At 45.3% G+C, this 22,500-nt stretch overlaps 1 protein-coding gene across 2 annotated transcripts in view; it reads left to right on the top strand.

Annotated features, from left to right (window-relative positions):
• Positions 1-22,500, top strand: part of LOC135527496 (nerve growth factor-like) — a 113,411-nt gene that overhangs the window by 18,706 nt on the left and 72,205 nt on the right. The window contains exon 1 of one of the 2 annotated variants that reach the window (XM_064956000.1): positions 20,010-20,227. The exons of the other annotated variant lie outside the window; for it this stretch is intronic. Coding sequence (XP_064812072.1) covers positions 20,221-20,227 — 7 coding nt within the window. The 5' untranslated portion in view covers positions 20,010-20,220. Of the gene's footprint in view, positions 1-20,009; positions 20,228-22,500 lie in introns of those variants that run through there. 2 annotated transcript variants of the gene reach the window in all.

Below are 22,500 nucleotides of genomic sequence, written 5' to 3'. Positions count from 1 at the left end.
CGTGCAGGGAGGCTGATTCAAATGGGAATCCTGACTTAATCAAAAGATGAGGAGATGTTGGACGTGCAGGGAGGCTGATTCAAATGGGAATCCTGACTTAATCAAAAGATGAGGAGATGTTGGACGTGCAGGGAGGCTGATTCAAATGGAATCCTGACTTAATCAAAAGATGAGGAGATGTTGGACGTGCAGGGAGGCTGATTCAAATGGAATCCTGACTTAATCAAAAGATGAGGAGATGTTGGATGTGCAGGGAGGCTGATTCAAATGGGAATCCTGACTTAATCAAAAGATGAGGAGATGTTGGACGGGCAGGGAGGCTGATTCAAATAGGAATCCTGACTTAATCAAAAGATGAGGAGATGTTGGATGTGCAGGGAGGCTGATTCAAATGGAATCCTGACTTAATCAAAAGATGAGGAGATGTTGGATGTGCAGGGAGGCTGATTCAAATGGGAATCCTGACTTAATCAAAAGATGAGGAGATGTTGGACGTGCAGGGAGGCTGATTCAAATGGAATCCTGACTTAATCAAAAGATGATGAGATGTTGGACGTGCAGGGAGGCTGATTCAAATGGAATCCTGACTTAATCAAAAGATGAGGAGATGTTGGACGGGCAGGGAGGCTGATTCAAATGGAATCCTGACTTAATCAAAAGATGAGGAGATGTTGGACGTGCAGGGAGGCTGATTCAAATGGGAATCCTGACTTAATCAAAAGATGATGAGATGTTGGACGGGCAGGGAGGCTGATTCAAATGGAATCCTGACTTAATCAAAAGATGAGGAGATGTTGGACGTGCAGGGAGGCTGATTCAAATGGGAATCCTGACTTAATCAAAAGATGATGAGATGTTGGACGGGCAGGGAGGCTGATTCAAATGGAATCCTGACTTAATCAAAAGATGAGGAGATGTTGGACGTGCAGGGAGGCTGATTCAAATGGAATCCTGACTTAATCAAAAGATGAGGAAATGTTGGACGTGCAGGGAGGCTGATTCAAATGGAATCCTGACTTAATCAAAAGATGAGGAGATGTTGGACGGGCAGGGAGGCTATTCAAATGGAATCCTGACTTAATCAAAAGATGAGGAGATGTTGGACGGGCAGGGAGGCTGATTCAAATGGAATCCTGACTTAATCAAAAGATGAGGAGATGTTGGATGTGCAGGGAGGCTATTCAAATGGAATCCTGACTTAATCAAAAGATGAGGAGATGTTGGACGTGCAGGGAGGCTGATTCAAATGGAATCCTGACTTAATCAAAAGATGAGGAGATGTTGGACGTGCAGGGAGGCTGATTCAAATAGGAATCCTGACTTAATCAAAAGATGAGGAGATGTTGGACGGGCAGGGAGGCTATTCAAATGGAATCCTGACTTAATCAAAAGATGAGGAGATGTTGGACGGGCAGGGAGGCTGATTCAAATGGAATCCTGACTTAATCAAAAGATGAGGAGATGTTGGATGTGCAGGGAGGCTATTCAAATGGAATCCTGACTTAATCAAAAGATGAGGAGATGTTGGACGTGCAGGGAGGCTGATTCAAATGGAATCCTGACTTAATCAAAAGATGAGGAGATGTTGGACGTGCAGGGAGGCTGATTCAAATAGGAATCCTGACTTAATCAAAAGATGAGGAGATGTTGGACGTGCAGGGAGGCTGATTCAAATGGAATCCTGACTTAATCAAAAGATGAGGAGATGTTGGACGTGCAGGGAGGCTGATTCAAATGGAATCCTGACTTAATCAAAAGATGAGGAAATGTTGGATGTGCAGGGAGGCTGATTCAAATGGAATCCTAACTTAATCAAAAGATGAGGAAATGTTGGACGGGCAGGGAGGCTGATTCAAATGGAATCCTGACTTAATCAAAAGATGAGGAAATGTTGGACGGGCAGGGAGGCTGATTCAAATGGGAATCCTGACTTAATCAAAAGATGAGGAGATGTTGGACGTGCAGGGAGGCTGATTCAAATGGAATCCTAACTTAATCAAAAGATGAGGAGATGTTGGACGTGCAGGGAGGCTGATTCAAATAGGAATCCTGACTTAATCAAAAGATGAGGAGATGTTGGACGTGCAGGGAGGCTGATTCAAATGGAATCCTGACTTAATCAAAAGATGAGGAAATGTTGGATGTGCAGGGAGGCTGATTCAAATGGAATCCTGACTTAATCAAAAGATGAGGAAATGTTGGACGTGCAGGGAGGCTGATTCAAATGGAATCCTAACTTAATCAAAAGATGAGGAAATGTTGGATGTGCAGGGAGGCTGATTCAAATGGAATCCTAACTTAATCAAAAGATGAGGAAATGTTGGATGTGCAGGGAGGCTGATTCAAATAGGAATCCTGACTTAATCAAAAGATGAGGAGATGTTGGACGTGCAGGGAGGCTGATTCAAATAGGAATCCTGACTTAATCAAAAGATGAGGAGATGTTGGACGTGCAGGGAGGCTGATTCAAATGGAATCCTGACTTAATCAAAAGATGAGGAGATGTTGGACGGGCAGGGAGGCTGATTCAAATGGAATCCTGACTTAATCAAAAGATGAGGAGATGTTGGACGGGCAGGGAGGCTGATTCAAATGGGAATCCTGACTTAATCAAAAGATGAGGAGATGTTGGATGTGCAGGGAGGCTGATTCAAATGGAATCCTGACTTAATCAAAAGATGAGGAGATGTTGGACGTGCAGGGAGGCTGATTCAAATGGAATCCTAACTTAATCAAAAGATGAGGAGATGTTGGATGTGCAGGGAGGCTGATTCAAATGGAATCCTGACTTAATCAAAAGATGAGGAGATGTTGGACGTGCAGGGAGGCTGATTCAAATGGAATCCTGACTTAATCAAAAGATGAGGAGATGTTGGACGTGCAGGGAGGCTGATTCAAATGGAATCCTGACTTAATCAAAAGATGAGGAGATGTTGGACGTGCAGGGAGGCTGATTCAAATGGAATCCTGACTTAATCAAAAGATGAGGAAATGTTGGACGTGCAGGGAGGCTGATTCAAATAGGAATCCTGACTTAATCAAAAGATGAGGAGATGTTGGACGTGCAGGGAGGCTGATTCAAATGGAATCCTGACTTAATCAAAAGATGAGGAAATGTTGGACGTGCAGGGAGGCTGATTCAAATAGGAATCCTGACTTAATCAAAAGATGAGGAGATGTTGGACGTGCAGGGAGGCTGATTCAAATAGGAATCCTAACTTAATCAAAAGATGAGGAGATGTTGGATGTGCAGGGAGGCTGATTCAAATGGAATCCTGACTTAATCAAAAGATGAGGAGATGTTGGACGTGCAGGGAGGCTGATTCAAATGGAATCCTGACTTAATCAAAAGATGAGGAGATGTTGGACGTGCAGGGAGGCTGATTCAAATGGAATCCTGACTTAATCAAAAGATGAGGAAATGTTGGACGTGCAGGGAGGCTGATTCAAATAGGAATCCTGACTTAATCAAAAGATGAGGAGATGTTGGACGTGCAGGGAGGCTGATTCAAATAGGAATCCTAACTTAATCAAAAGATGAGGAGATGTTGGATGTGCAGGGAGGCTGATTCAAATAGGAATCCTGACTTAATCAAAAGATGAGGAGATGTTGGACGTGCAGGGAGGCTGATTCAAATGGAATCCTGACTTAATCAAAAGATGAGGAGATGTTGGACGTGCAGGGAGGCTGATTCAAATGGAATCCTGACTTAATCAAAAGATGAGGAAATGTTGGACGTGCAGGGAGGCTGATTCAAATAGGAATCCTGACTTAATCAAAAGATGAGGAGATGTTGGACGTGCAGGGAGGCTGATTCAAATAGGAATCCTGACTTAATCAAAAGATGAGGAGATGTTGGACGGGCAGGGAGGCTGATTCAAATGGAATCCTGACTTAATCAAAAGATGAGGAGATGTTGGACGGGCAGGGAGGCTGATTCAAATAGGAATCCTAACTTAATCAAAAGATGAGGAGATGTTGGATGTGCAGGGAGGCTATTCAAATGGAATCCTGACTTAATCAAAAGATGAGGAGATGTTGGATGTGCAGGGAGGCTGATTCAAATGGAATCCTGACTTAATCAAAAGATGAGGAGATGTTGGATGTGCAGGGAGGCTGATTCAAATAGGAATCCTGACTTAATCAAAAGATGAGGAGATGTTGGACGGGCAGGGAGGCTGATTCAAATAGGAATCCTGACTTAATCAAAAGATGAGGAGATGTTGGACGTGCAGGGAGGCTGATTCAAATGGAATCCTGACTTAATCAAAAGATGAGGAGATGTTGGACGGGCAGGGAGGCTGATTCAAATAGGAATCCTGACTTAATCAAGTGGTGATTAAAAATCTCAGCCATGTGCTCCTTGTCAGTAACAACCACAAGCCAAGACAACACAGGAGTGGCTTTGGTAGAATGGGGGAAACTCCCCAAATACAGGTGTGCTTGTAGCGTCATACCCAAGAAGCTGATCATTTCTAAAAGCTAGTTTTCACTTTGTCATGATGGGGTATGTGTAGATTGAGGAAAATATTTATTTAATCCATTTTAGAATAAAGCCCTAATGTAACAAAATGTGGAAATGTCAAGGGGCCATCTAATGCACATTCAGATGTCATAAATCAGCACAGCAGAGCTCTCCCTGTCCTCTGCCGTGCCTTGATAGTATTACTGTTGATGATATCTGAAAATGTGCATGTACACCCTGGCCCATCTACTAGCCCCAATTCTGACTTGTGCTATGATATCTGCTTCACTGAATTCTGCTCTTGTAAAAGCTTGAGTTTTCTGCACATTAACACTCGAAGCTTATTACCTAAAATGTATCAATTGAAAGTGTGGGTTCACAGCTCCAATCCAGATGTGTTGGTCATTACTGAGACGTGGTTAAGGAAGAGTGTTTTGAATACTGATGTTAACCCTCCTGGTTATAACCGTTTTTTGGCAAGACAGATCTTACACTTACAAATGTGGAGGAGTGGCAATCTTTACCTTCAGCGCTCGGTTGTCTCCACCAAGTCTGTCCCCAAACATTCTGATTTGCTGGTTTTAAGCATTAAACTTTCAAATAGCTATTTGTTAACTGTTGCTGGGTGTTATCGTCCTCCATCTCCTATTATCGTACCCTAAGCTCTCTCCTGGCCCCTTACACTAAGTCTGAATTTGTCCTGCTAGGTGATCTAAACTGGGACATGCTTAAACCACCTGACCAAGTCCTAAAGCAATGAGACTCCCTCAATCTTTCTCAGATTATCACCAATCCCACAAAGTACGACTCCAAACACCCAGAAAAGGCTACTCTCCTTGATGTTATCCTCACAAATAATCCTGATAGGTGTCAGTCTGGTGTTTCTGTAATGACCTTAGTGATCACAGTTTTACAGCCTGTGTTCGTATAGCTACTCAGTGAAACGACCTGTCCTGATTTGTCATAGATGCTAAAAACTTTAATGAGCAAGCCTTCCTTCATGACCTGGCCTCTGTAAAATGGTATAGAATCAGCTTGATCCCCTCTGTCGAAGACGCTTGGACCTTCTTTTTGTATATTTTCAATTGTATTGTTTACAAACACGCCCCCATAAAGAAAATTAGAATTAAAAACAGGTTCAACCTGTTACTCCACCTAAAGAATTCCAAAGGCATTCCAAAGGCATTCCAAAGGCTCGGCACACACATCAGTTTAATCCCCTCTGTCGAAGATGCTTGGACCTTCTTTTTTGACATTTTCAGTGGTATTGTTAACAAGCACACCCCCATAAAGAAAATGAGAATTAAAGACAGGTTCAGCCCCTGGTTCGACCTTGATCTGGCAGAGATACTCCACCTCATGAATTGCATTTGGTGAACGGCTCGGCACATGCATACTCGTTCAGGCAAATGAGAAATAAGTGCACTCAGGGAATCCTGAGTCCTCTACTATGAAGGCCTGTTTTGTGAAGTGCTGCAGAGATGGTTGTCCTTCTGGAAAGTTCTCCCATCTCTACATAGGAACTTGAGAGCTGTGGCAGCGTGACCATTGGGTTCTTGGTCACCTCCCTGACCAAGACCCTTCTCCCCTGATTGCTCAGTTTGGCCAGCTCTAGGAAGAGTCTTGGTGGTTCCAAACTTCTTCCATTTAAGAATGATGGAGGCCACTGTGTTCCTGGGGACCTTCAATGCTGCAGACATGTTTTGGCACCCTTCCCCAGATCTGTGCCTCGACACAATCCTGTCTCGGAGCTCTATGGGGCAGCAGGTAGCCTAGTGGTTAGAGTGTTGGACTAGTAACCGAAAGTTTGCAAAGTCAAATCCCCGATCTGACAAGGTAAATGTCTATCGTTCTTCCCCTGAACAAGGCAGTTAACCCACTGTTCCTAGGCCATCATTGAAAATAAGAATTGTTCTTAACTGACTAAAGGTTAAAAAAAAATGGTCAATTCCTTCGACCTCATGTCTTGGTTGTTGCTCTGACATGCACTGTCAACTGTGGGACCTTATATAGACAGGTGTGTGCCTTTCCAAATCATGTCCAATCAATTGAATTTACCACAGGTGGACTCCAAGTTCTATAAACATCTCAAGGATGATCAATGGAAACAGGATGCACCTGAGCTCAATTTAGAGTCTCATAGCAGAAGGTCTGAATACTTATGTAAATAAGGTATTTGCCAAAATGTCTAAAAAACTTTTTTTACTTTGTCATTATGTGGTATTGTGTGTAGATTGCTGAGGATTTTTAGAATACACCTGTAACGTGACAAAATGTGTAAAAAGTCAAGGGGTCTGAATACGTTCAGGAGGCACAGTATGTGTAGCTGCATTCTTGTGTATTTTATTCCTCCTGTTCCTATTTTTATTAATATGATAATTTTTTAACTCTGCATCTTTGGGAAGGGCTCATAAGCATTTCACAGTTAAGTCTACACCCATGGTATTTGGCGAATGTGACAAATATAAATAGATTCTGATTTGATTTGAACTCTCACTTTGTGCTACCTCCCATCTCGGTTTACAGGTTGTGTGGCTTGCCTCAACATGATGCTCCTACCTCAGACACACACAGAGGAAACCCGATAATGATAGAATACCAACCACAATGCACTGGGGGGGACACACATAGATGCACAAACAAACCGCTTACAACTATAAAACACAAACAAATAAAATGTGACATTTTCAAATGAGACACAAGTGGTTTTCGAACATGTACATTTCACCACTTCCAGCTACATCTGGTCTCTCATCCAGGGACGAACCAGGGACCTTAGATTCCACCCTGCTAAGCTTCACAGGTAAACCAGCTGCAGGGTGCTATATTACTGGAAAAAATGTGCCAAAACATGCAACTGGAAAAAAGGTATTCGAAAGCAAAGGCCACAAACAAAGATAGGGGGTAATTGCAAGAAAGAGAGAGGCATTTTGTTTAATAATTGCTTTATAATTTAAAAAATATATTTCACTGAAAACCATTTATAATTTATTTGCTCTCGCATTTTTTATTTCCTTGCAATGTTTTTTTGATCTATACTTTTGGGTTCATGTTCTATCAATACTTTTGGGTTCATGTTCTATCAATACTTTTGGGTTCATGTTCTATCAATACTTTTGGGTTAATGTTCTATCAATTCTTTTGGGTTCATGTTTCCCTTTCAATATCCTTATTTTTTTTGCAATACTAAAAACGTTGTTCTCGACTTCAGAAATGTTGCATCGAAAGTCAGTCTAAGACACAGTAGATCTGTCATTCTCATTGAAAGCCAGTCTAAGACACAGTAGATCTGTCATTCTCATTGAAAGCCAGTCTAAGACACAGTATATCTGTCATTCTCATTGAAAGCCAGTCTAAGAAGTGGTTGATCTGTCATTCTCATTGAAAGCCAGTCTAAGAAGTGGTTGATCTGTCCTTCTCATTGAAAGTCAGTCTAAGACACAGTAGATCTGTCCTTCTCATTGAAAGCCAGTCTAAGAAGTGGTTGATCTGGTCTATGTGTGCTATTTCTATGCCTCCTGTTCTTGAATTTCATTATTTTACTTTCGGTTTTGTACACCAGCTTCAAACAGCTGATAATAGTACGTTATTGGTTATGGAAAATATTTTTCCATAAGATTAGATTCTCTACACTAGATTCTCTACACTCTACACTAGATTCTCTACACTCTACACTAGATTCTCTACACTCTACACTAGATTCTCTACACTCTACACTAGATTCTCTACACTAGATTCTCTACACTCTACACTAGATTCTCTACACTCTACACTAGATTCTCTACACTCTACACTAGATTCTCTACACTCTACACTAGATTTTCTACACTCTACACTATATTCTCTACACTCTACACTAGATTCTCTACACTCTACACTAGATTCTCTACACTCTACACTAGATTCTCTACACTCTACACTAGATTCTCTACACTACACAAAACAACAACACAGACAATGACTTCATCAAACAACACTGTTTCACGACGTGTCAGTGACATGGCAGGAGATGTTTTGAAACAGTTACTGCTTTGCATACAAGCCAGTGAATTCTATGCATTACAGATGGATGAGTCAACAGACGGGCCTGGCACAGCTCCTGGTATATGTCCGTTATGTTTATGGGGGGTCAATTAAGGAAGAAATCCTCTTCTGCAAACCGCTGGAAACCAGGACAACAGGAGAGGATATTTTTAAGTACTGGACAGCTTTGTAACATCAAATGGACTTTGGTGTTCAAGATGTGTTGGTATCTGTACTGATAGCGCAAAAGCCATGACAGAGAGACATAGTGGACTGGTAACGCACGTGCAAGCAGTTGCTCCCAACACCACTTGGGTACACTGCAGCATCCACAGGGAGGCTCTTGGGTAGGCTGTAGCATCCTCCAAGAGAGGCTCTTGGGTCCACTGCAGCATCCACCGAGAAGCTCTTGGGTAGACTGCAGCATCCACCGAGAGGCTCTTGGGTCCACTGCAGCATCCACCGAGAGGCTCTTGGGTCCACTGCAGCATCCACCGAGAGGCTCTTGGGTCCACTGTAGCATCCACCGAGAGGCTCTTGGGTAGACTGTAGCATCCACCGAGAGGCTCTTGGGTACACTGCAGCATCCACCGAGAGGCTATTGCTGCCAAGGGAATGCCTGACAGCTTGAAAGATGTTTTGGATACTACAGTGAAAATGGTTAACCTTGTTAAAGCAAGGCCCCTGAACTCTTGTGTATTTTCTGCACTATGCAATGATATGGGCAGTGACCATGTAACACTTTTACAACATACAGAAGTGCGCTGGTTATTAAGGAGAAAGGTATTGAAAGTTTTCTTTACTGACCATCATTTTCACTTGTCTGACTGCTTGCATGATGACTAGTTTCTCACACGACTAGCCTATCTGGGTGATGTTTCCCACTTGTCTGACCGCTTGCATGATGACTAGTTTCTCACACGACTGGCCTATCTGGGTGATGTTTCTCACTTGTCTGACCGCTTGCATGATGACTAGTTTCTCACACGACTGGCCTATCTGGGTGATGTTTTTTCTTGCCTGAATGATCTGAATCTGGGATTACAGGGACTCTCCACAACTATATTCAATGTGGGGGACAAAATTGAGGCTATGATTAAAAAGTTGGAGCTCTTCTCAGTCTGCATTAACAAGGACAAGACACAGGTCTTTCCATCATTGTATGTTTTTTTGTGTGCAAATCAACTCAAGCTTACGGACAATGTGAAATGTGACATAGCGAAGCAATGTGAAATGTCTTAGGTGCTTCGCTATGAGTGAGCTGGGTGTGCCATTACACAGGTACTTTCCCTAAATGGATGACACAAACAACTGGATTCGTTATCTCTTTCATGCCCTGCCTCCAGTCCACTTACCGATATCTGAATAAGAGAGCCTCATGGTCTGCGCTCAGAGTATCCTGCCTTGGCAAATCGCGCTGTTAAGACACCGATGCCCTTTGCGTACCTATGTGAGAGTGGATTCTCGGCCCTCACCAGCATGAAAACGAAATACAGGCCCAGACTGTGTGGAAAAAGATTTAAGACGGAGACTCTCTCCAATACAACGCTGCAGAGTTATGTGCATCTTTTCAAGCCCTTCTCATCAACCTGTGGTGAGTTATTCAGAGTTTTAGAACAACAAATAAGGATTTATATGTAAGATGGTTTAAATAAAAAGCTAAATTATTGATGATCATTATTTGTGCCGTGGTCCTTTAAGAGCTCTTTCTCACTTCCCACGAGCTGGGTTGTGACAAACTCAACTCCTTCTTATGTTTAATAAATGTATCGTATAGTGTGTGTGTGGCAGACTTACAATGACGGCAACAAAAAAAAAGCATTTGAGAGTGCCCTGACCCTGGTGCAAGAGGGGGTACAGCTGACCCTGGTGCTAGAGGGGGTACAGCTGACCCTGGTGCTAGAAGGGGGTACAGCTGACCCTGGTGCTAGAGGGGGTACAGCTGACCCTGGTGCTAGAAGGGGTACAGGGACCCTGGTGCTAGAGGGGGTACAGATGACCCTGGTGCTAGAGGGGGTACAGATGACCCTGGTGCTAGAGGGGGTACAGCTGACCATGGTGCTAGAGGGGGTACAGGTGACCCTGGTGCTAGAGGGGGTACAGGTGACCCTGGTGCTAGAGGGGGTACAGCTGACCCTGGTGCTAGAGGGGGTACAGATGACCCTGGTGCTAGAGGGGGTACAGATGACCCTGGTGCTAGAGGAGGTACAGCTGGAGGTTGAATCTTTGAAGGGGTACGGGACTCGTTTGGGAACCACTGCCCTACACTATACACTATACTTGCTTGTTTTGTCACAAACTGAATTTAGGATTTAATTAGAATTTAAATGAGAAAATTTGAATATTAGCAACCAGGAAATGTAGTTATTTCAGTATTGTGCATCTGTAAACAGACAGATTTTTTTGCTATTTTCTATTATACTAATTATATTTTCTATTATACTAATTTGATTTCCGCGGACGTCAGATCCTGGGATCAACCATGTTTTTAGGCTATTGCAGTATTTGTTTACATTTACTTTGTTTACAAACATTGGAGTAAATGTTTATTTATTTTTTATGTGAAACTGCAAATGTGATATTCTGAAAAACAATCACGTCAAAACGTTCTATCCAGTTTCCTATGTGAAAAACGTTCAAATGTGAAATGTGGAATTGCAAGTTGACACTTGAAAGTGAGATTGTCACGTGGAGTTGTTTTACATGTGAAAAGGCAAATGTGATTTTAACATTAATGTTTTTCACATGTGAACTGGCAATTCCACATGTGAAAGTGAAAATCTAATTCACATTTAGGAAAATGCAACATTTACTCCAATGTCTGCAAACAAAGTAGATGTAAACAAGCAAAAACAAAAACATGTTTCTCGATCTGATGTCCACGCCCTCGCAGAAATCAAATTAGCATGATACAAACTCCCCTAAAAATCTGTCTGTTAACATGTGAACATTTTTTTTTATATGAACCTGCAGATCAGTTCTCAAATGTGAAAGTTTTCAACGTGTGAAACTGCAAATTTCTCATGTGAAACTTCAATTCACATGTGAGGTGAAAAACAACATGTTATTCTCCTCACATGTGAAAAGGTGGTGAACTCTAAATACAATACAAGCTCAACATGTGAAAATGCAAATTTGCCATGTGTTTTTTTTGTAGCGGGACACACACAGTATTTCTCTTCAAAAACAAACATAGCCACACACACACACACACACACACACACACACACACACACACACACACACACACACACACACACACACACACGTCACTCCAAGGCCTAATCCGAACCTGAATCCGCGACTCAACTGTGTGAGAGAGTGGGCTGATAGTGAGCGTGTTGTCTCATGCTCAGGGTGTGTGAGACAGATCAGTGAGAGTGACATGGAGATTCCTGACACACACACCCACACACACACATACAGCCTTCCAATAAAATGAGAGTTTAAATGTCACTTTCACATGTGGAATAGCAAATTCAAATTTGAAAAACATTAAAGTGAAAAATTACATTTGCAGTTTTACATATAAGAAATCTCCAAATGTGAAAATCTAACATTCTGTAAAAAGGTTACTTGGCCAACCTATGATAATTAATTCAAAATAATACATGTTTTATTTCTGAGCTCCATTATGACTGTAGTCTTCCATGGTGTTGATGTACATGTACACACTACAGAGAGGAAAACAACAACATGTTACAGTGTTACTGCTGCAGGCCTCTCTTCTTCGTACGTTGGTCTGTGACTGTTTTCCGATTTGTACGCATGGCAACATTTTCAAAATCAGGAGAAAATATGTCTCTAACTTTATTTATTTAAAAAAATCAGACTTTGCTATCAAGGCACATGAAAGTTCACATGTTGAAGAAAACACTTCTACCAAAAACACATTTGGATGGAAACTGAAGAACTGTATCGTTCTGTTTGTCGTCAAACAGCCCAGATGAGAGTCACATTTTGGTTTTATTGATGAAAGTTATAGAAGTGTATATAAACGGTTGGGTTTATTATTGTGTGATGAATTCTATGGAAACTGATGAACATAGCATTGCTACTTTAGCACCCAGTGGATACTTTTGGCTTGACCTGTAGTATAGGTGACAGGTAGCCTAGTGGTCGAACCCTAATTGTGCCTGTAAGTCACTCTGGATAAGAGCTCCTGCTCATTGACTAAAATGTTGTTGTTGTTTTTTATGTAAAAATATGATGGTATGGGTTTATGGGTAAATATGGCGTCCAAGTTAAATGGAGCCTGTATGTAAGATGCCATTAGACCAACTGTCACGAGTATTCTTCTTTTTCTTTATTGTTTCGGTTAGGTCAGGGTGTGACATGGGTGATGTATGTGTTTTTGCACTGTCTAGGGGTTTTGTAGGTTTATGGGGTTGTTTACCATCTAGGTGTTTATGTATGTCTATGGTTGCCTAGATTGGTTCTCAATTAGAGGCAGCTGTTTATCGTTGTCTCAGATTGGGAACCATATTTAGGCAGCCATCTTCTTTGGGTATTTCATGGGTTATTGTCTATGTGATGTTGCATGTTAGTACTCAATTGGTCGGTCGGTCGGTCAGTTTTAGTGTTTTTTCCGTCTCTCATTAAATCATGCCTTCACACCACGCTGCGCTTTGGTCCACTTCTTACGACGATCGTGACACCAACAGTTTTCTGATTGTATATTTTGTCTATAATATAAAACAGCCACAAATAAACCAATGTAACAACAAAACAGGTACCAATTAAAGGTAGACTCAGCAATATGACAGATGCAGAAAGTAAACAGCATAGTGGGTCCATTTCCAAAACTAAGAGCCTCAACTTCTCCACTGTTCTGGTATTGTAACAGAGTGAAGCGAACCCACAAGCACAGATACCGTGTGAGAGTGAAGTCTTGCTTCTCGCCCATCTCAATATCTGCAGTGCTACTCACGGCAACGTAATCTACCTTTTTACTAAGTTTACTCTCTTGCTTCAGAGGATGTGCTTTGATTTTGTCGCAACCGTTGGCTATTTGTGTGTCTTTTATATTCACAAATACAGTAAGTGATCTGCTACTGTATTTTACCAAGTCCATATTATGTCAATAAAAGCTCAAATAAGCAGAAATGACAGTCCACTTTATGACATGGATTCAATACGGACAATTAAGAACTTTGAAAGTTTCTTCAAGTGCAGTCGAAAATAACCACAAAGCACTATGATGAAACTGGCTCTCATGAGGACCAGCACAGGAATGGAAGACCCAGAGTCACCTCTGCTGCAGAGGATAAGTTCATTAGAGATACCAGCCTCAGAAATTGCAGCCAAAATAAATGCTTCACAGAGTTCAAGTAACAGACAGATCTCAACATCAACTGTTCAGAGGAGACTGTGTGAATCAGGCATTCAAGGTCGAATTGCTGTAAAGAAACCACTGCTAAAGGACACCAATAAGAAGAAGAGACTTGCTTGGGCCAAGAAACATGAGCAATGGACATTAGACTTGTGGAAATCTGTCACTTGGTCTGATGAATCCAAATGTGAGATTTTGAGTTCCATCCACCGTGTCTTTGTGCGACACAGAGTAGGTGAACGAATGATCTCCTCATGTGTGGTTCCCACCTTGAAGCATGGAGGAGGAGGTGTGATTGTGTGGGGGTGCTTGGCTGGTGACACTGTTAGTGTTTTATTTAGAATTCTAAGCAGTCTTATGGCTTCGGGGTAGAAACTGTTCAGGAACGTTTTGGTACAGTACAGCTGCAGAGAGAACAGACTGTGACTTGGATGGTCGGAGTCTTTGACAATTCTTAGGACTCCTCTGACACGGCCTGATATTGAGGTCCTGGTTGACAGGTATATCGGACCCTCTGTAGCGCCTTGCGGTCAGAGGCAGTGCTGTTGCCGTACCAGGCAGTGATGCAACAAGTCCAGATGCTCTCTGTGGTGCAGCTGTAGATCCTTTAGAGGATATGAGGCCAAATCTGTTCAGCCTCCTGAGGGGGAAGAGGTGTTGTCATACCTTCTTCACAACTTTGTTGTTGTGTTTGGACCAAGATAGGTCCTTAGTGTTGTGGACACAGAATAATTTAAAGCTCTCGACCGTCTCCATTACAGCCCTGTTGATGTGAATGAGGACGTACTTGGCCTTCCCTTTCCTGTAGTCCACGATCAGCTCCTTTGTCTTGCTGACGTTGAGGGAGATGTTGCTATCTCTTATCTCCTCTCTGCAGGCTGTCTCATCGTCGTTGGTGATCAGGCCTAACACTGCTGTGTTGTCTGCAATCTTAATGATGGTGTTTAAGTCATGTGCCGCCACCCAGTTGTGGGTGAACAGGGAGTACAGGAGGGGGCTAAGCATGCACCCCTGAGGGGCCCCTTGTTCGGCCACAGGGTTGTAGATTAGTGACAGATCACGTTGCTAGGACAGTCTCGAACTAAACTCATCCAGTTTATTCTCCAGTGGTTGTACATTTACCAATAGAACAGACAGTGATTTATCCACTCGCCGTTGCATCCCCGTGAGGTGTCACACAATCCGGGCCCCTATAGTGGTGCCTCCACCTCCCCTGAATGACTGGGATTTGGGCCTGGTCTGGGATCAGCGTTGTATCCTTCGCCTCTGATCAATTGAAATAAAAGTCCTCATTCAAAACGAGATTAGTAACCGCTGTTTTGATGTCCAGAAGCTCTTTTACATTAAACAGTGGCTGGAAGTTAGAGAGGGGTTGGCTGGAAGTTAGAGAGGCTGAAGGTAGAGAGGGGGTGGCTGGAAGTTAGAGAGGCTGAATGGAGAGAGGGGGTGGCTGGACGTTAGAGAGGCTGAAGGTAGAGAGGGGGTGGCTGGAAGTTAGAGAGGCTGAAGGTAGAGAGGGGGTGGCTGGAAGTTAGAGAGGCTGAAGGTAGAGAGGGGGTGGCTGGAAGTTAGAGAGGCTGAATGGAGAGTGGCTGGAAGTTAGAGAGGCTGAAGGTAGAGAGGGTGTGGCTGGAAGTTAGAGAGGCTGAATGGAGAGAGGGTGTGGCTGGAAGTTAGAGAGGCTGAAGGTAGAGAGGGGGTGGCTGGAAGTTAGAGAGGCTGAAGATAGAGAGGGTGTGGCTGGAAGTTAGAGAGGCTGAAGGTAGAGAGGGGGTGGCTGGAAGTTAGAGAGGCTGAATGGAGAGAGGGTGTGGCTGGAAGTTAGAGAGGCTGAAGGTAGAGAGGTGGTGGCTGGAAGTTAGAGAGGCTGAATGGAGAGTGGCTGGAAGTTAGAGAGGCTGAATGGAGAGAGGGGGTGGCTGGAAGTTAGAGAGGCTGAATGTAGAGAGGGGTGGCTGGAAGTTAGAGAGGCTGAATGGAGAGTGGCTGGAAGTTAGAGAGGCTGAAGGTAGAGAGGGTGTGGCTGGAAGTTAGAGAGGCTGAATGGAGAGAGGGTGTGGCTGGAAGTTAGAGAGGCTGAAGGTAGAGAGGGGGTGGCTGGAAGTTAGAGAGGCTGAAGATAGAGAGGGTGTGGCTGGAAGTTAGAGAGGCTGAAGGTAGAGAGGTGGTGGCTGGAAGTTAGAGAGGCTGAATGGAGAGTGGCTGGAAGTTAGAGAGGCTGAATGGAGAGAGGGGGTGGCTGGAAGTTAGAGAGGCTGAAGGTAGAGAGGGGGTGGCTGGAAGTTAGAGAGGCTGAAGGTAGAGAGGGGGTGGCTGGAAGTTAGAGAGGCTGAATGGAGAGTGGCTGGAAGTTAGAGAGGCTGAAGGTAGAGAGGGTGTGGCTGGAAGTTAGAGAGGCTGAATGGAGAGAGGGTGTGGCTGGAAGTTAGAGAGGCTGAAGGTAGAGAGGGGGTGGCTGGAAGTTAGAGAGGCTGAAGATAGAGAGGGTGTGGCTGGAAGTTAGAGAGGCTGAAGGTAGAGAGGGGGTGGCTGGAAGTTAGAGAGGCTGAATGGAGAGAGGGTGTGGCTGGAAGTTAGAGAGGCTGAAGGTAGAGAGGTGGTGGCTGGAAGTTAGAGAGGCTGAATGGAGAGTGGCTGGAAGTTAGAGAGGCTGAATGGAGAGAGGGGGTGGCTGGAAGTTAGAGAGGCTGAATGTAGAGAGGGGTGGCTGGAAGTTAGAGAGGCTGAATGGAGAGTGGCTGGAAGTTAGAGAGGCTGAAGGTAGAGAGGGTGTGGCTGGAAGTTAGAGAGGCTGAAGATAGAGAGGGGGTGGCTGGAAGTTAGAGAGGCTGAAGATAGAGAGAGGGTGGCTGGAAGTTAGAGAGGCTGAAGGTAGAGAGGGAGTGGCTGGAAGTTAGAGAGGCTGAAGGTAGAGTGGCTGGAAGTTAGAGAGGCTGAAGGTAGAGAGGGAGTGGCTGGAAGTTAGAGAGGCTGAATGGAGAGTGGCTGGAAGTTAGAGAGGCTGAAGGTAGAGAGGGGGTGGCTGGAAGTTAGAGAGGCTGAATGGAGAGTGGCTGGAAGTTAGAGAGGCTGAAGATAGAGAGAGGGTGGCTGGAAGTTAGAGAGGCTGAATGGAGAGAGGGGGTGGCTGGAAGTTAGAGAGGCTGAAGGTAGAGAGGTGGTGGCTGGAAGTTAGAGAGGCTGAAGGTAGAGAGGGGGTGGCTGGAAGTTAGAGAGGCTGAAGGTAGAGAGGTGGTGGCTGGAAGTTAGAGAGGCTGAAGGTAGAGAGGGGGTGGCTGGAAGTTAGAGAGGCTGAAGATAGAGAGGTGGTGGCTGGAAGTTAGAGAGGCTGAATGGAGAGTGGCTGGAAGTTAGAGAGGCTGAAGGTAGAGAGGGGGTGGCTGGAAGTTAGAGAGGCTGAAGATAGAGAGAGGGTGGCTGGAAGTTAGAGAGGCTGAAGGTAGAGAGGGGGTGGCTGGAAGTTAGAGAGGCTGAAGGTAGAGAGGGGGTGGCTGGAAGTTAGAGAGGCTGAAGGTAGAGAGGGTGTGGTTGGAAGTTAGAGAGGCTGAAGGTAGAGAGGGGGTGGCTGGAAGTTAGAGAGGCTGAATGGAGAGAGGGTGTGGCTGGAAGTTAGAGAGGCTGAAGGTAGAGAGGTGGTGGCTGGAAGTTAGAGAGGCTGAATGTAGAGAGGGGGTGGCTGGAAGTTAGAGAGGCTGAATGGAGAGTGGCTGGAAGTTAGAGAGGCTGAAGGTAGAGAGGGGGTGGCTGGAAGTTAGAGAGGCTGAAGGTAGAGAGGGGGTGGCTGGAAGTTAGAGAGGCTGAAGGTAGAGAGGGGGTGGCTGGAAGTTAGAGAGGCTGAAGGTAGAGAGGGGGTGGCTGGAAGTTAGAGAGAAAAACACACAAAATAGCAGTCAGGAGCCCCTAGAAAAGAGCACCCCCTCTTTTGCCACTCTCAAGCCACCAGACAGTGTTAAAACTACACCCAAAATGACTGTGTTTTTGTTTAACACTAATAGGAGTAAACTCTAGATCAACACTAGTGTTGAATATAAATAACACTGTGTTAATTACCCCATGGTGTTACATTTGAGTAACCCCAGCAAGTGTAATGCAATGTTGTTGGTTTTTTTTCACTGATGTGTTAACACTGAAAATAACTCTACGATCAGAGTCTTTTTTTTTTACCCTGCAGCATTGGACCGTATGTACTCTGAGATAGTGTTAAAATGGACTCTTAAGTGTTGATTTCACACTAGAAAACGGCGCTGTGCAGGAACGCTGACTCAGGATGTGCGTTTCATCAGAGTTACATCAAAGCAACGTGCCACAGGTGTGTGTCATAGTAAGGGAGCCTGTCTGTCTGTTCAACCATGGTGATACATTTAAACAGCAGACACATCACATGCATTCATTCCTATTCATCCATGTGAAGAAGCAGAAAGGGATTGGAACGCGTGTGACTCATTGGAATGAACGCAGTGTCTAATAATGCAATAATACAAAGGTGTGATTCATGTTGGTTTTAGCACAGCTGTGCTGCTGTCACACTGAAGCTTTCCATCTCCTCTCTCCACCCCTCTCTCCATCTCCTCTCTCCACCCCTCTTTCCATCTCCTCTCCACCTCTCTCTCCATCCCTCATCTCCTCTCTTCATCCCTCTTACCCTTCCTCTCTCCATCCCTCTTACCCTTCCTCTCTCCATCGCCTCTCTCCATCTCCTGTCTCCACCCTCCATCACCCTCCCTCTCTCCATTCCTTTCTGTGTCCCTCTTCTCAGAAACTGACTCCAGACTGCAGTTTTCCACCAGTTGAGTGGAGTTATAGTCAGAACGCCTCTCTCCTTCCCTCTCTCCTCTCTCCCACAGTGGCCTGAGCCAGCACCAAGTCAGAAGTCTAACTGCTTGTCAGTCTGAATGACAAAGACATAAAAATGGAGCTGTAAAACATCCTATGTTCAAGGACGGCCCTCCCACGTGTGGCTGGGGCTGGGGTTTATGGCTGGGACTGGGCTGTATGCCTGGGGCTGGGGGTTTATGCCTGGGGCTGGGCTGTATGCCTGGGGCTGGGCTGTATGCCTGGGGCTGGGCTGTATGCCTCGGGCTGGGCTGTATGCCTGGGGCTGGGGGTTTATGCCTGGGGCTGGGCTGTATGCCTGGGGCTGGGCTGTATGCCTGGGGCTGGGCTGTATGCCTGGGGCTGGGATGTATGCCTGGGGCTGGGATGTATGCCTGGGGCTGGGATGTATGCCTGGGGCTGGGCTGTATGCCTGGGGCTGGGCTGTATGCCTCGGGCTGGGCTGTATGCCTGGGGCTGGGCTGTATGCCTGGGGCTGGGCTGTATGCCTGGGGCTGGGCTGTATGCCTGGGGCTGGGCTGTATGCCTCGGGCTGGGCTGTATGCCTGGGGCTGGGCTGTATGCCTCGGGCTGGGCTGTATGCCTGGGGCTGGGCTGTATGCCTGGGGCTGGGGTTTATGCCTGGGGCTGGGCTGTATGCCTGGGGCTGGGCTGTATGCCTGGGGCTGGGAGTTTATGCCTGGGGCTGGGTTGTATTGCTGGGGCTGGGGTTTATGCCTGCGGCTGGGTGTTTATGCCTGGGGCTGGGAGTTTATGCCTGGGGCTGGGTGTTTATGCCTGGGGCTGGGTTGTATTGCTGGGGCTGGGGTTTATGCCTGGGGCTGGGGGTTTATGCCTGGGGCTGGGCTTATGCCTGGGGCTGGGGGTTTATGGCTGAGGCTGGGGGTTTATGCCTGGGGCTGGGGTATATGGCTGGGGCTGGGTTGTATTGCTGGGGCTGGGGTTTATGCCTGGGGCTGGGTGTTTATGCCTGCGGCTGGGGGTTTATGCCTGGGCCTGGACTGTATGGCTGGGGCTGGGATGTATGGCTGGGCCTGGACTGTATGGCTGGGGCTGGGATGTATGGCTGGGGCTGGGCTGTATGGCTGGGGCTGGGATGTATGGCTGGGGCTGGGATGTATGGCTGGGGATGGGCTGTATGCCTGGGGCTGGGATGTATGGCTGGGGCTGGGATGTATGGCTGGGGCTGGGATGTATGGCTGGGGCTGGGATGTATGGCTGGGGCTGGGATGTATGGCTGGGAGGAAGGAAGCGGAGGCGAGAGATAGAGCGGGAGCAGAGGAAGCAAGAGGAGGAGAGAGACAGAACGGGAGCAGAGGAAGCAAGAGGAGGAAAGAGCGGATGCCGGAGGAAGCGAGAGGCAGAAGTATAGGAGAGAGAAGAGAGGAGGAGAGAGGGAGAGAGAGGGAGAGAGAAAAGGGAGGGAGCAGGAGAGTGGATTTCCATAGCTGCTGAACATTGATGATCCGGAGATCCCAGGTTGAGTGCGGGTGTGGAAGAGGTGAACACATTTTTGCTGTCCATCAATAATGACAAACCACCTGGTACTGACAACTTGGATGGAAAATGACAGGTTGGTAGCAAACTATTTTGTCACTCCTATTTGCCATGTCTTTGATCTAAGCCTACCATAGAGTGTGTGCCCTCAGGCCTGGAGGGAAGCTAAAGTCACTCCTATTTGCCATGTCTTCGATCTAAACCTACCATAGAGCGTAGAGTAAACCCTAACCCTCAGGCCTGGAGGGAAGCTACAGTCATTCCACTAAAGAACCTTTTATTGGTTCAATTGACAAGCGACCGACCCTTAGTAAATGCCACCAGGCATCTCTTCACAGTCCACCCATACATACCCTACAAGACATGCCACCAGGTGTCTCTTCACAGTCCACCCATACATACCCCACAAGACATGCCACCAGGTATCTCTTCACAGTCCACCCATACATACCCCACAAGACATGCCACCAGGTATCTCTTCACAGTCCACCCATACATACCCTACAAAACATGCCACCAGGGGTCTCGTGACAGTCCACCCATACATACCCTACAAGACATGCCACCAGGTGTCTCTTCACAGTCCACCCATACATACCCCACAAGACATGCCATCAGGTGTCTCTTCACAGTCCCTAAGTCTGCGAAACACACAGTACTAAAGTAGATAGTGCCATGACTTCATGGAACTCACTTCCACATAAGGTAACTCAAGCTAGCGGTAAAATCTCATTGTATAATATGATAAAATAACACCTAACGGTAGAACGTAGACACACACACACTAACACACACTAACATACACACACACACACTAACACACACACACACATTGTAATAGTGTAATATTTTATTGTTGTAATATTGTACATGTTATATTGTACATTTGTAATGGTGGAACAATTTTAATGTGTAGAGTGCACACTGTCTTGTTGGGATGTGTTGTTTTGTTAATGATGTAGACCATAGTGTTGTTGGGATGTGTTGTTTTGTTGCTCCGTGGACACTAGGGAGAGTAGAGACTGCCTTGGCAGCAGCTAATGGGGATTCTATTATAATACTAATGCTTCTTGGCTTCAGCTGGTTTTGGCTCAAGCTCAGGGCGCTAAGGCAGTTGATCTGTACCAGGGTCGATTTCAGTAGTAAGTAAACATTGTCCGAGCCAGAACCTGTTCCTCTCCTGTTTCTGTAGTGAGGCAGCTTGATATACAGTACACCCCTGGACAGGACACTGGTCTACTTCCTGTTTCTGTAGTGAGACAGCTTGATGTACAAGTACACCCCCTGGACAGGATGCTAGTTTTCAGCAGGTACTAGGAGAAACTGTTTTGAAGTGAAATGAGAAGGTACTACCTGGATGTGTTCAATGAGACATACATGGAGTCTTATTGAATGGGCTTAATGGAACCCTGCTGTCAGCAGATACGCTCCCATTTCATCAGTATTATCTTAGCTCAGTTGTTTACAGAGGACTAATTCTTTATGAGAAGCTGAAAGTGGCAGATTGACAGAAACCTCAGGTCTGGGCTATGATGCTTTACATAGCTGTTATAACCTAAGGTCTGGGCTATGATGCTTTACATAACTGTTATAACCTCAAGTCTGGGCTATGATGCTTTACATAGCTGTTATAACCTCAGGTCTGGGCTATGATGCTTTACATAGCTGTTATAACCTAAGGTCTGGGCTATGATGCTTTACATAACTGTTATAACCTCAAGTCTGGGCTATGATGCTTTACATAGCTGTTATAACCTAAGGTCTGGGCTATGATGCTTTACATAGCTGTTATAACCTCAGGTCTGGGCTATGATGCTTTACATAGCTGTTATAACCTCAGGTCTGGGCTATGATGCTTTACATAGCTGTTATAACCTCAGGTCTGGGCCATGATGCTTTACATAGCTGTTATAACCTCAAGTCTGGGCTATGATGCTTTACATAGCTGTTATAACCTCAGGTCTGGGCTATGATGCTTTACATAGCTTTTATAACCTCAGGTCTGGGCTATGATGCTTTACATAGCTGTTATAACCTCAGGCTACGTGTTCTAAATGTCACTACTTTGGACCAGACCCATAGGGTTAATAGTGCACTACTTTGGACCAGGCCCATAGGGTTAATAGTGCACTACTTTGGACCAGGCCCACAGGGTTAATAGTGCAATACTTTGAACATGGATGCCAACTCTCTCTCTTGGCATTGATACCAACTCTCTCTCTTGGCAGAAACACAACATTCTGCTTAGTGACGTGGCTGTGGGTTAAGGCAGCTCTCTGATTCATAGGGGTTGGGTTAAATGTGGTAGACACATTTCAGATGAATGCATTACAGTTACACAATTGACTA

Source organism: Oncorhynchus masou, chromosome 33 (assembly GCF_036934945.1).
Source record: "Oncorhynchus masou masou isolate Uvic2021 chromosome 33, UVic_Omas_1.1, whole genome shotgun sequence".
NCBI lineage: Eukaryota > Metazoa > Chordata > Actinopteri > Salmoniformes > Salmonidae > Oncorhynchus > Oncorhynchus masou.
The sequence above is the reverse complement of the archived record's forward strand: the minus strand, read 5'-3'. Positions and strand labels throughout refer to the sequence as shown.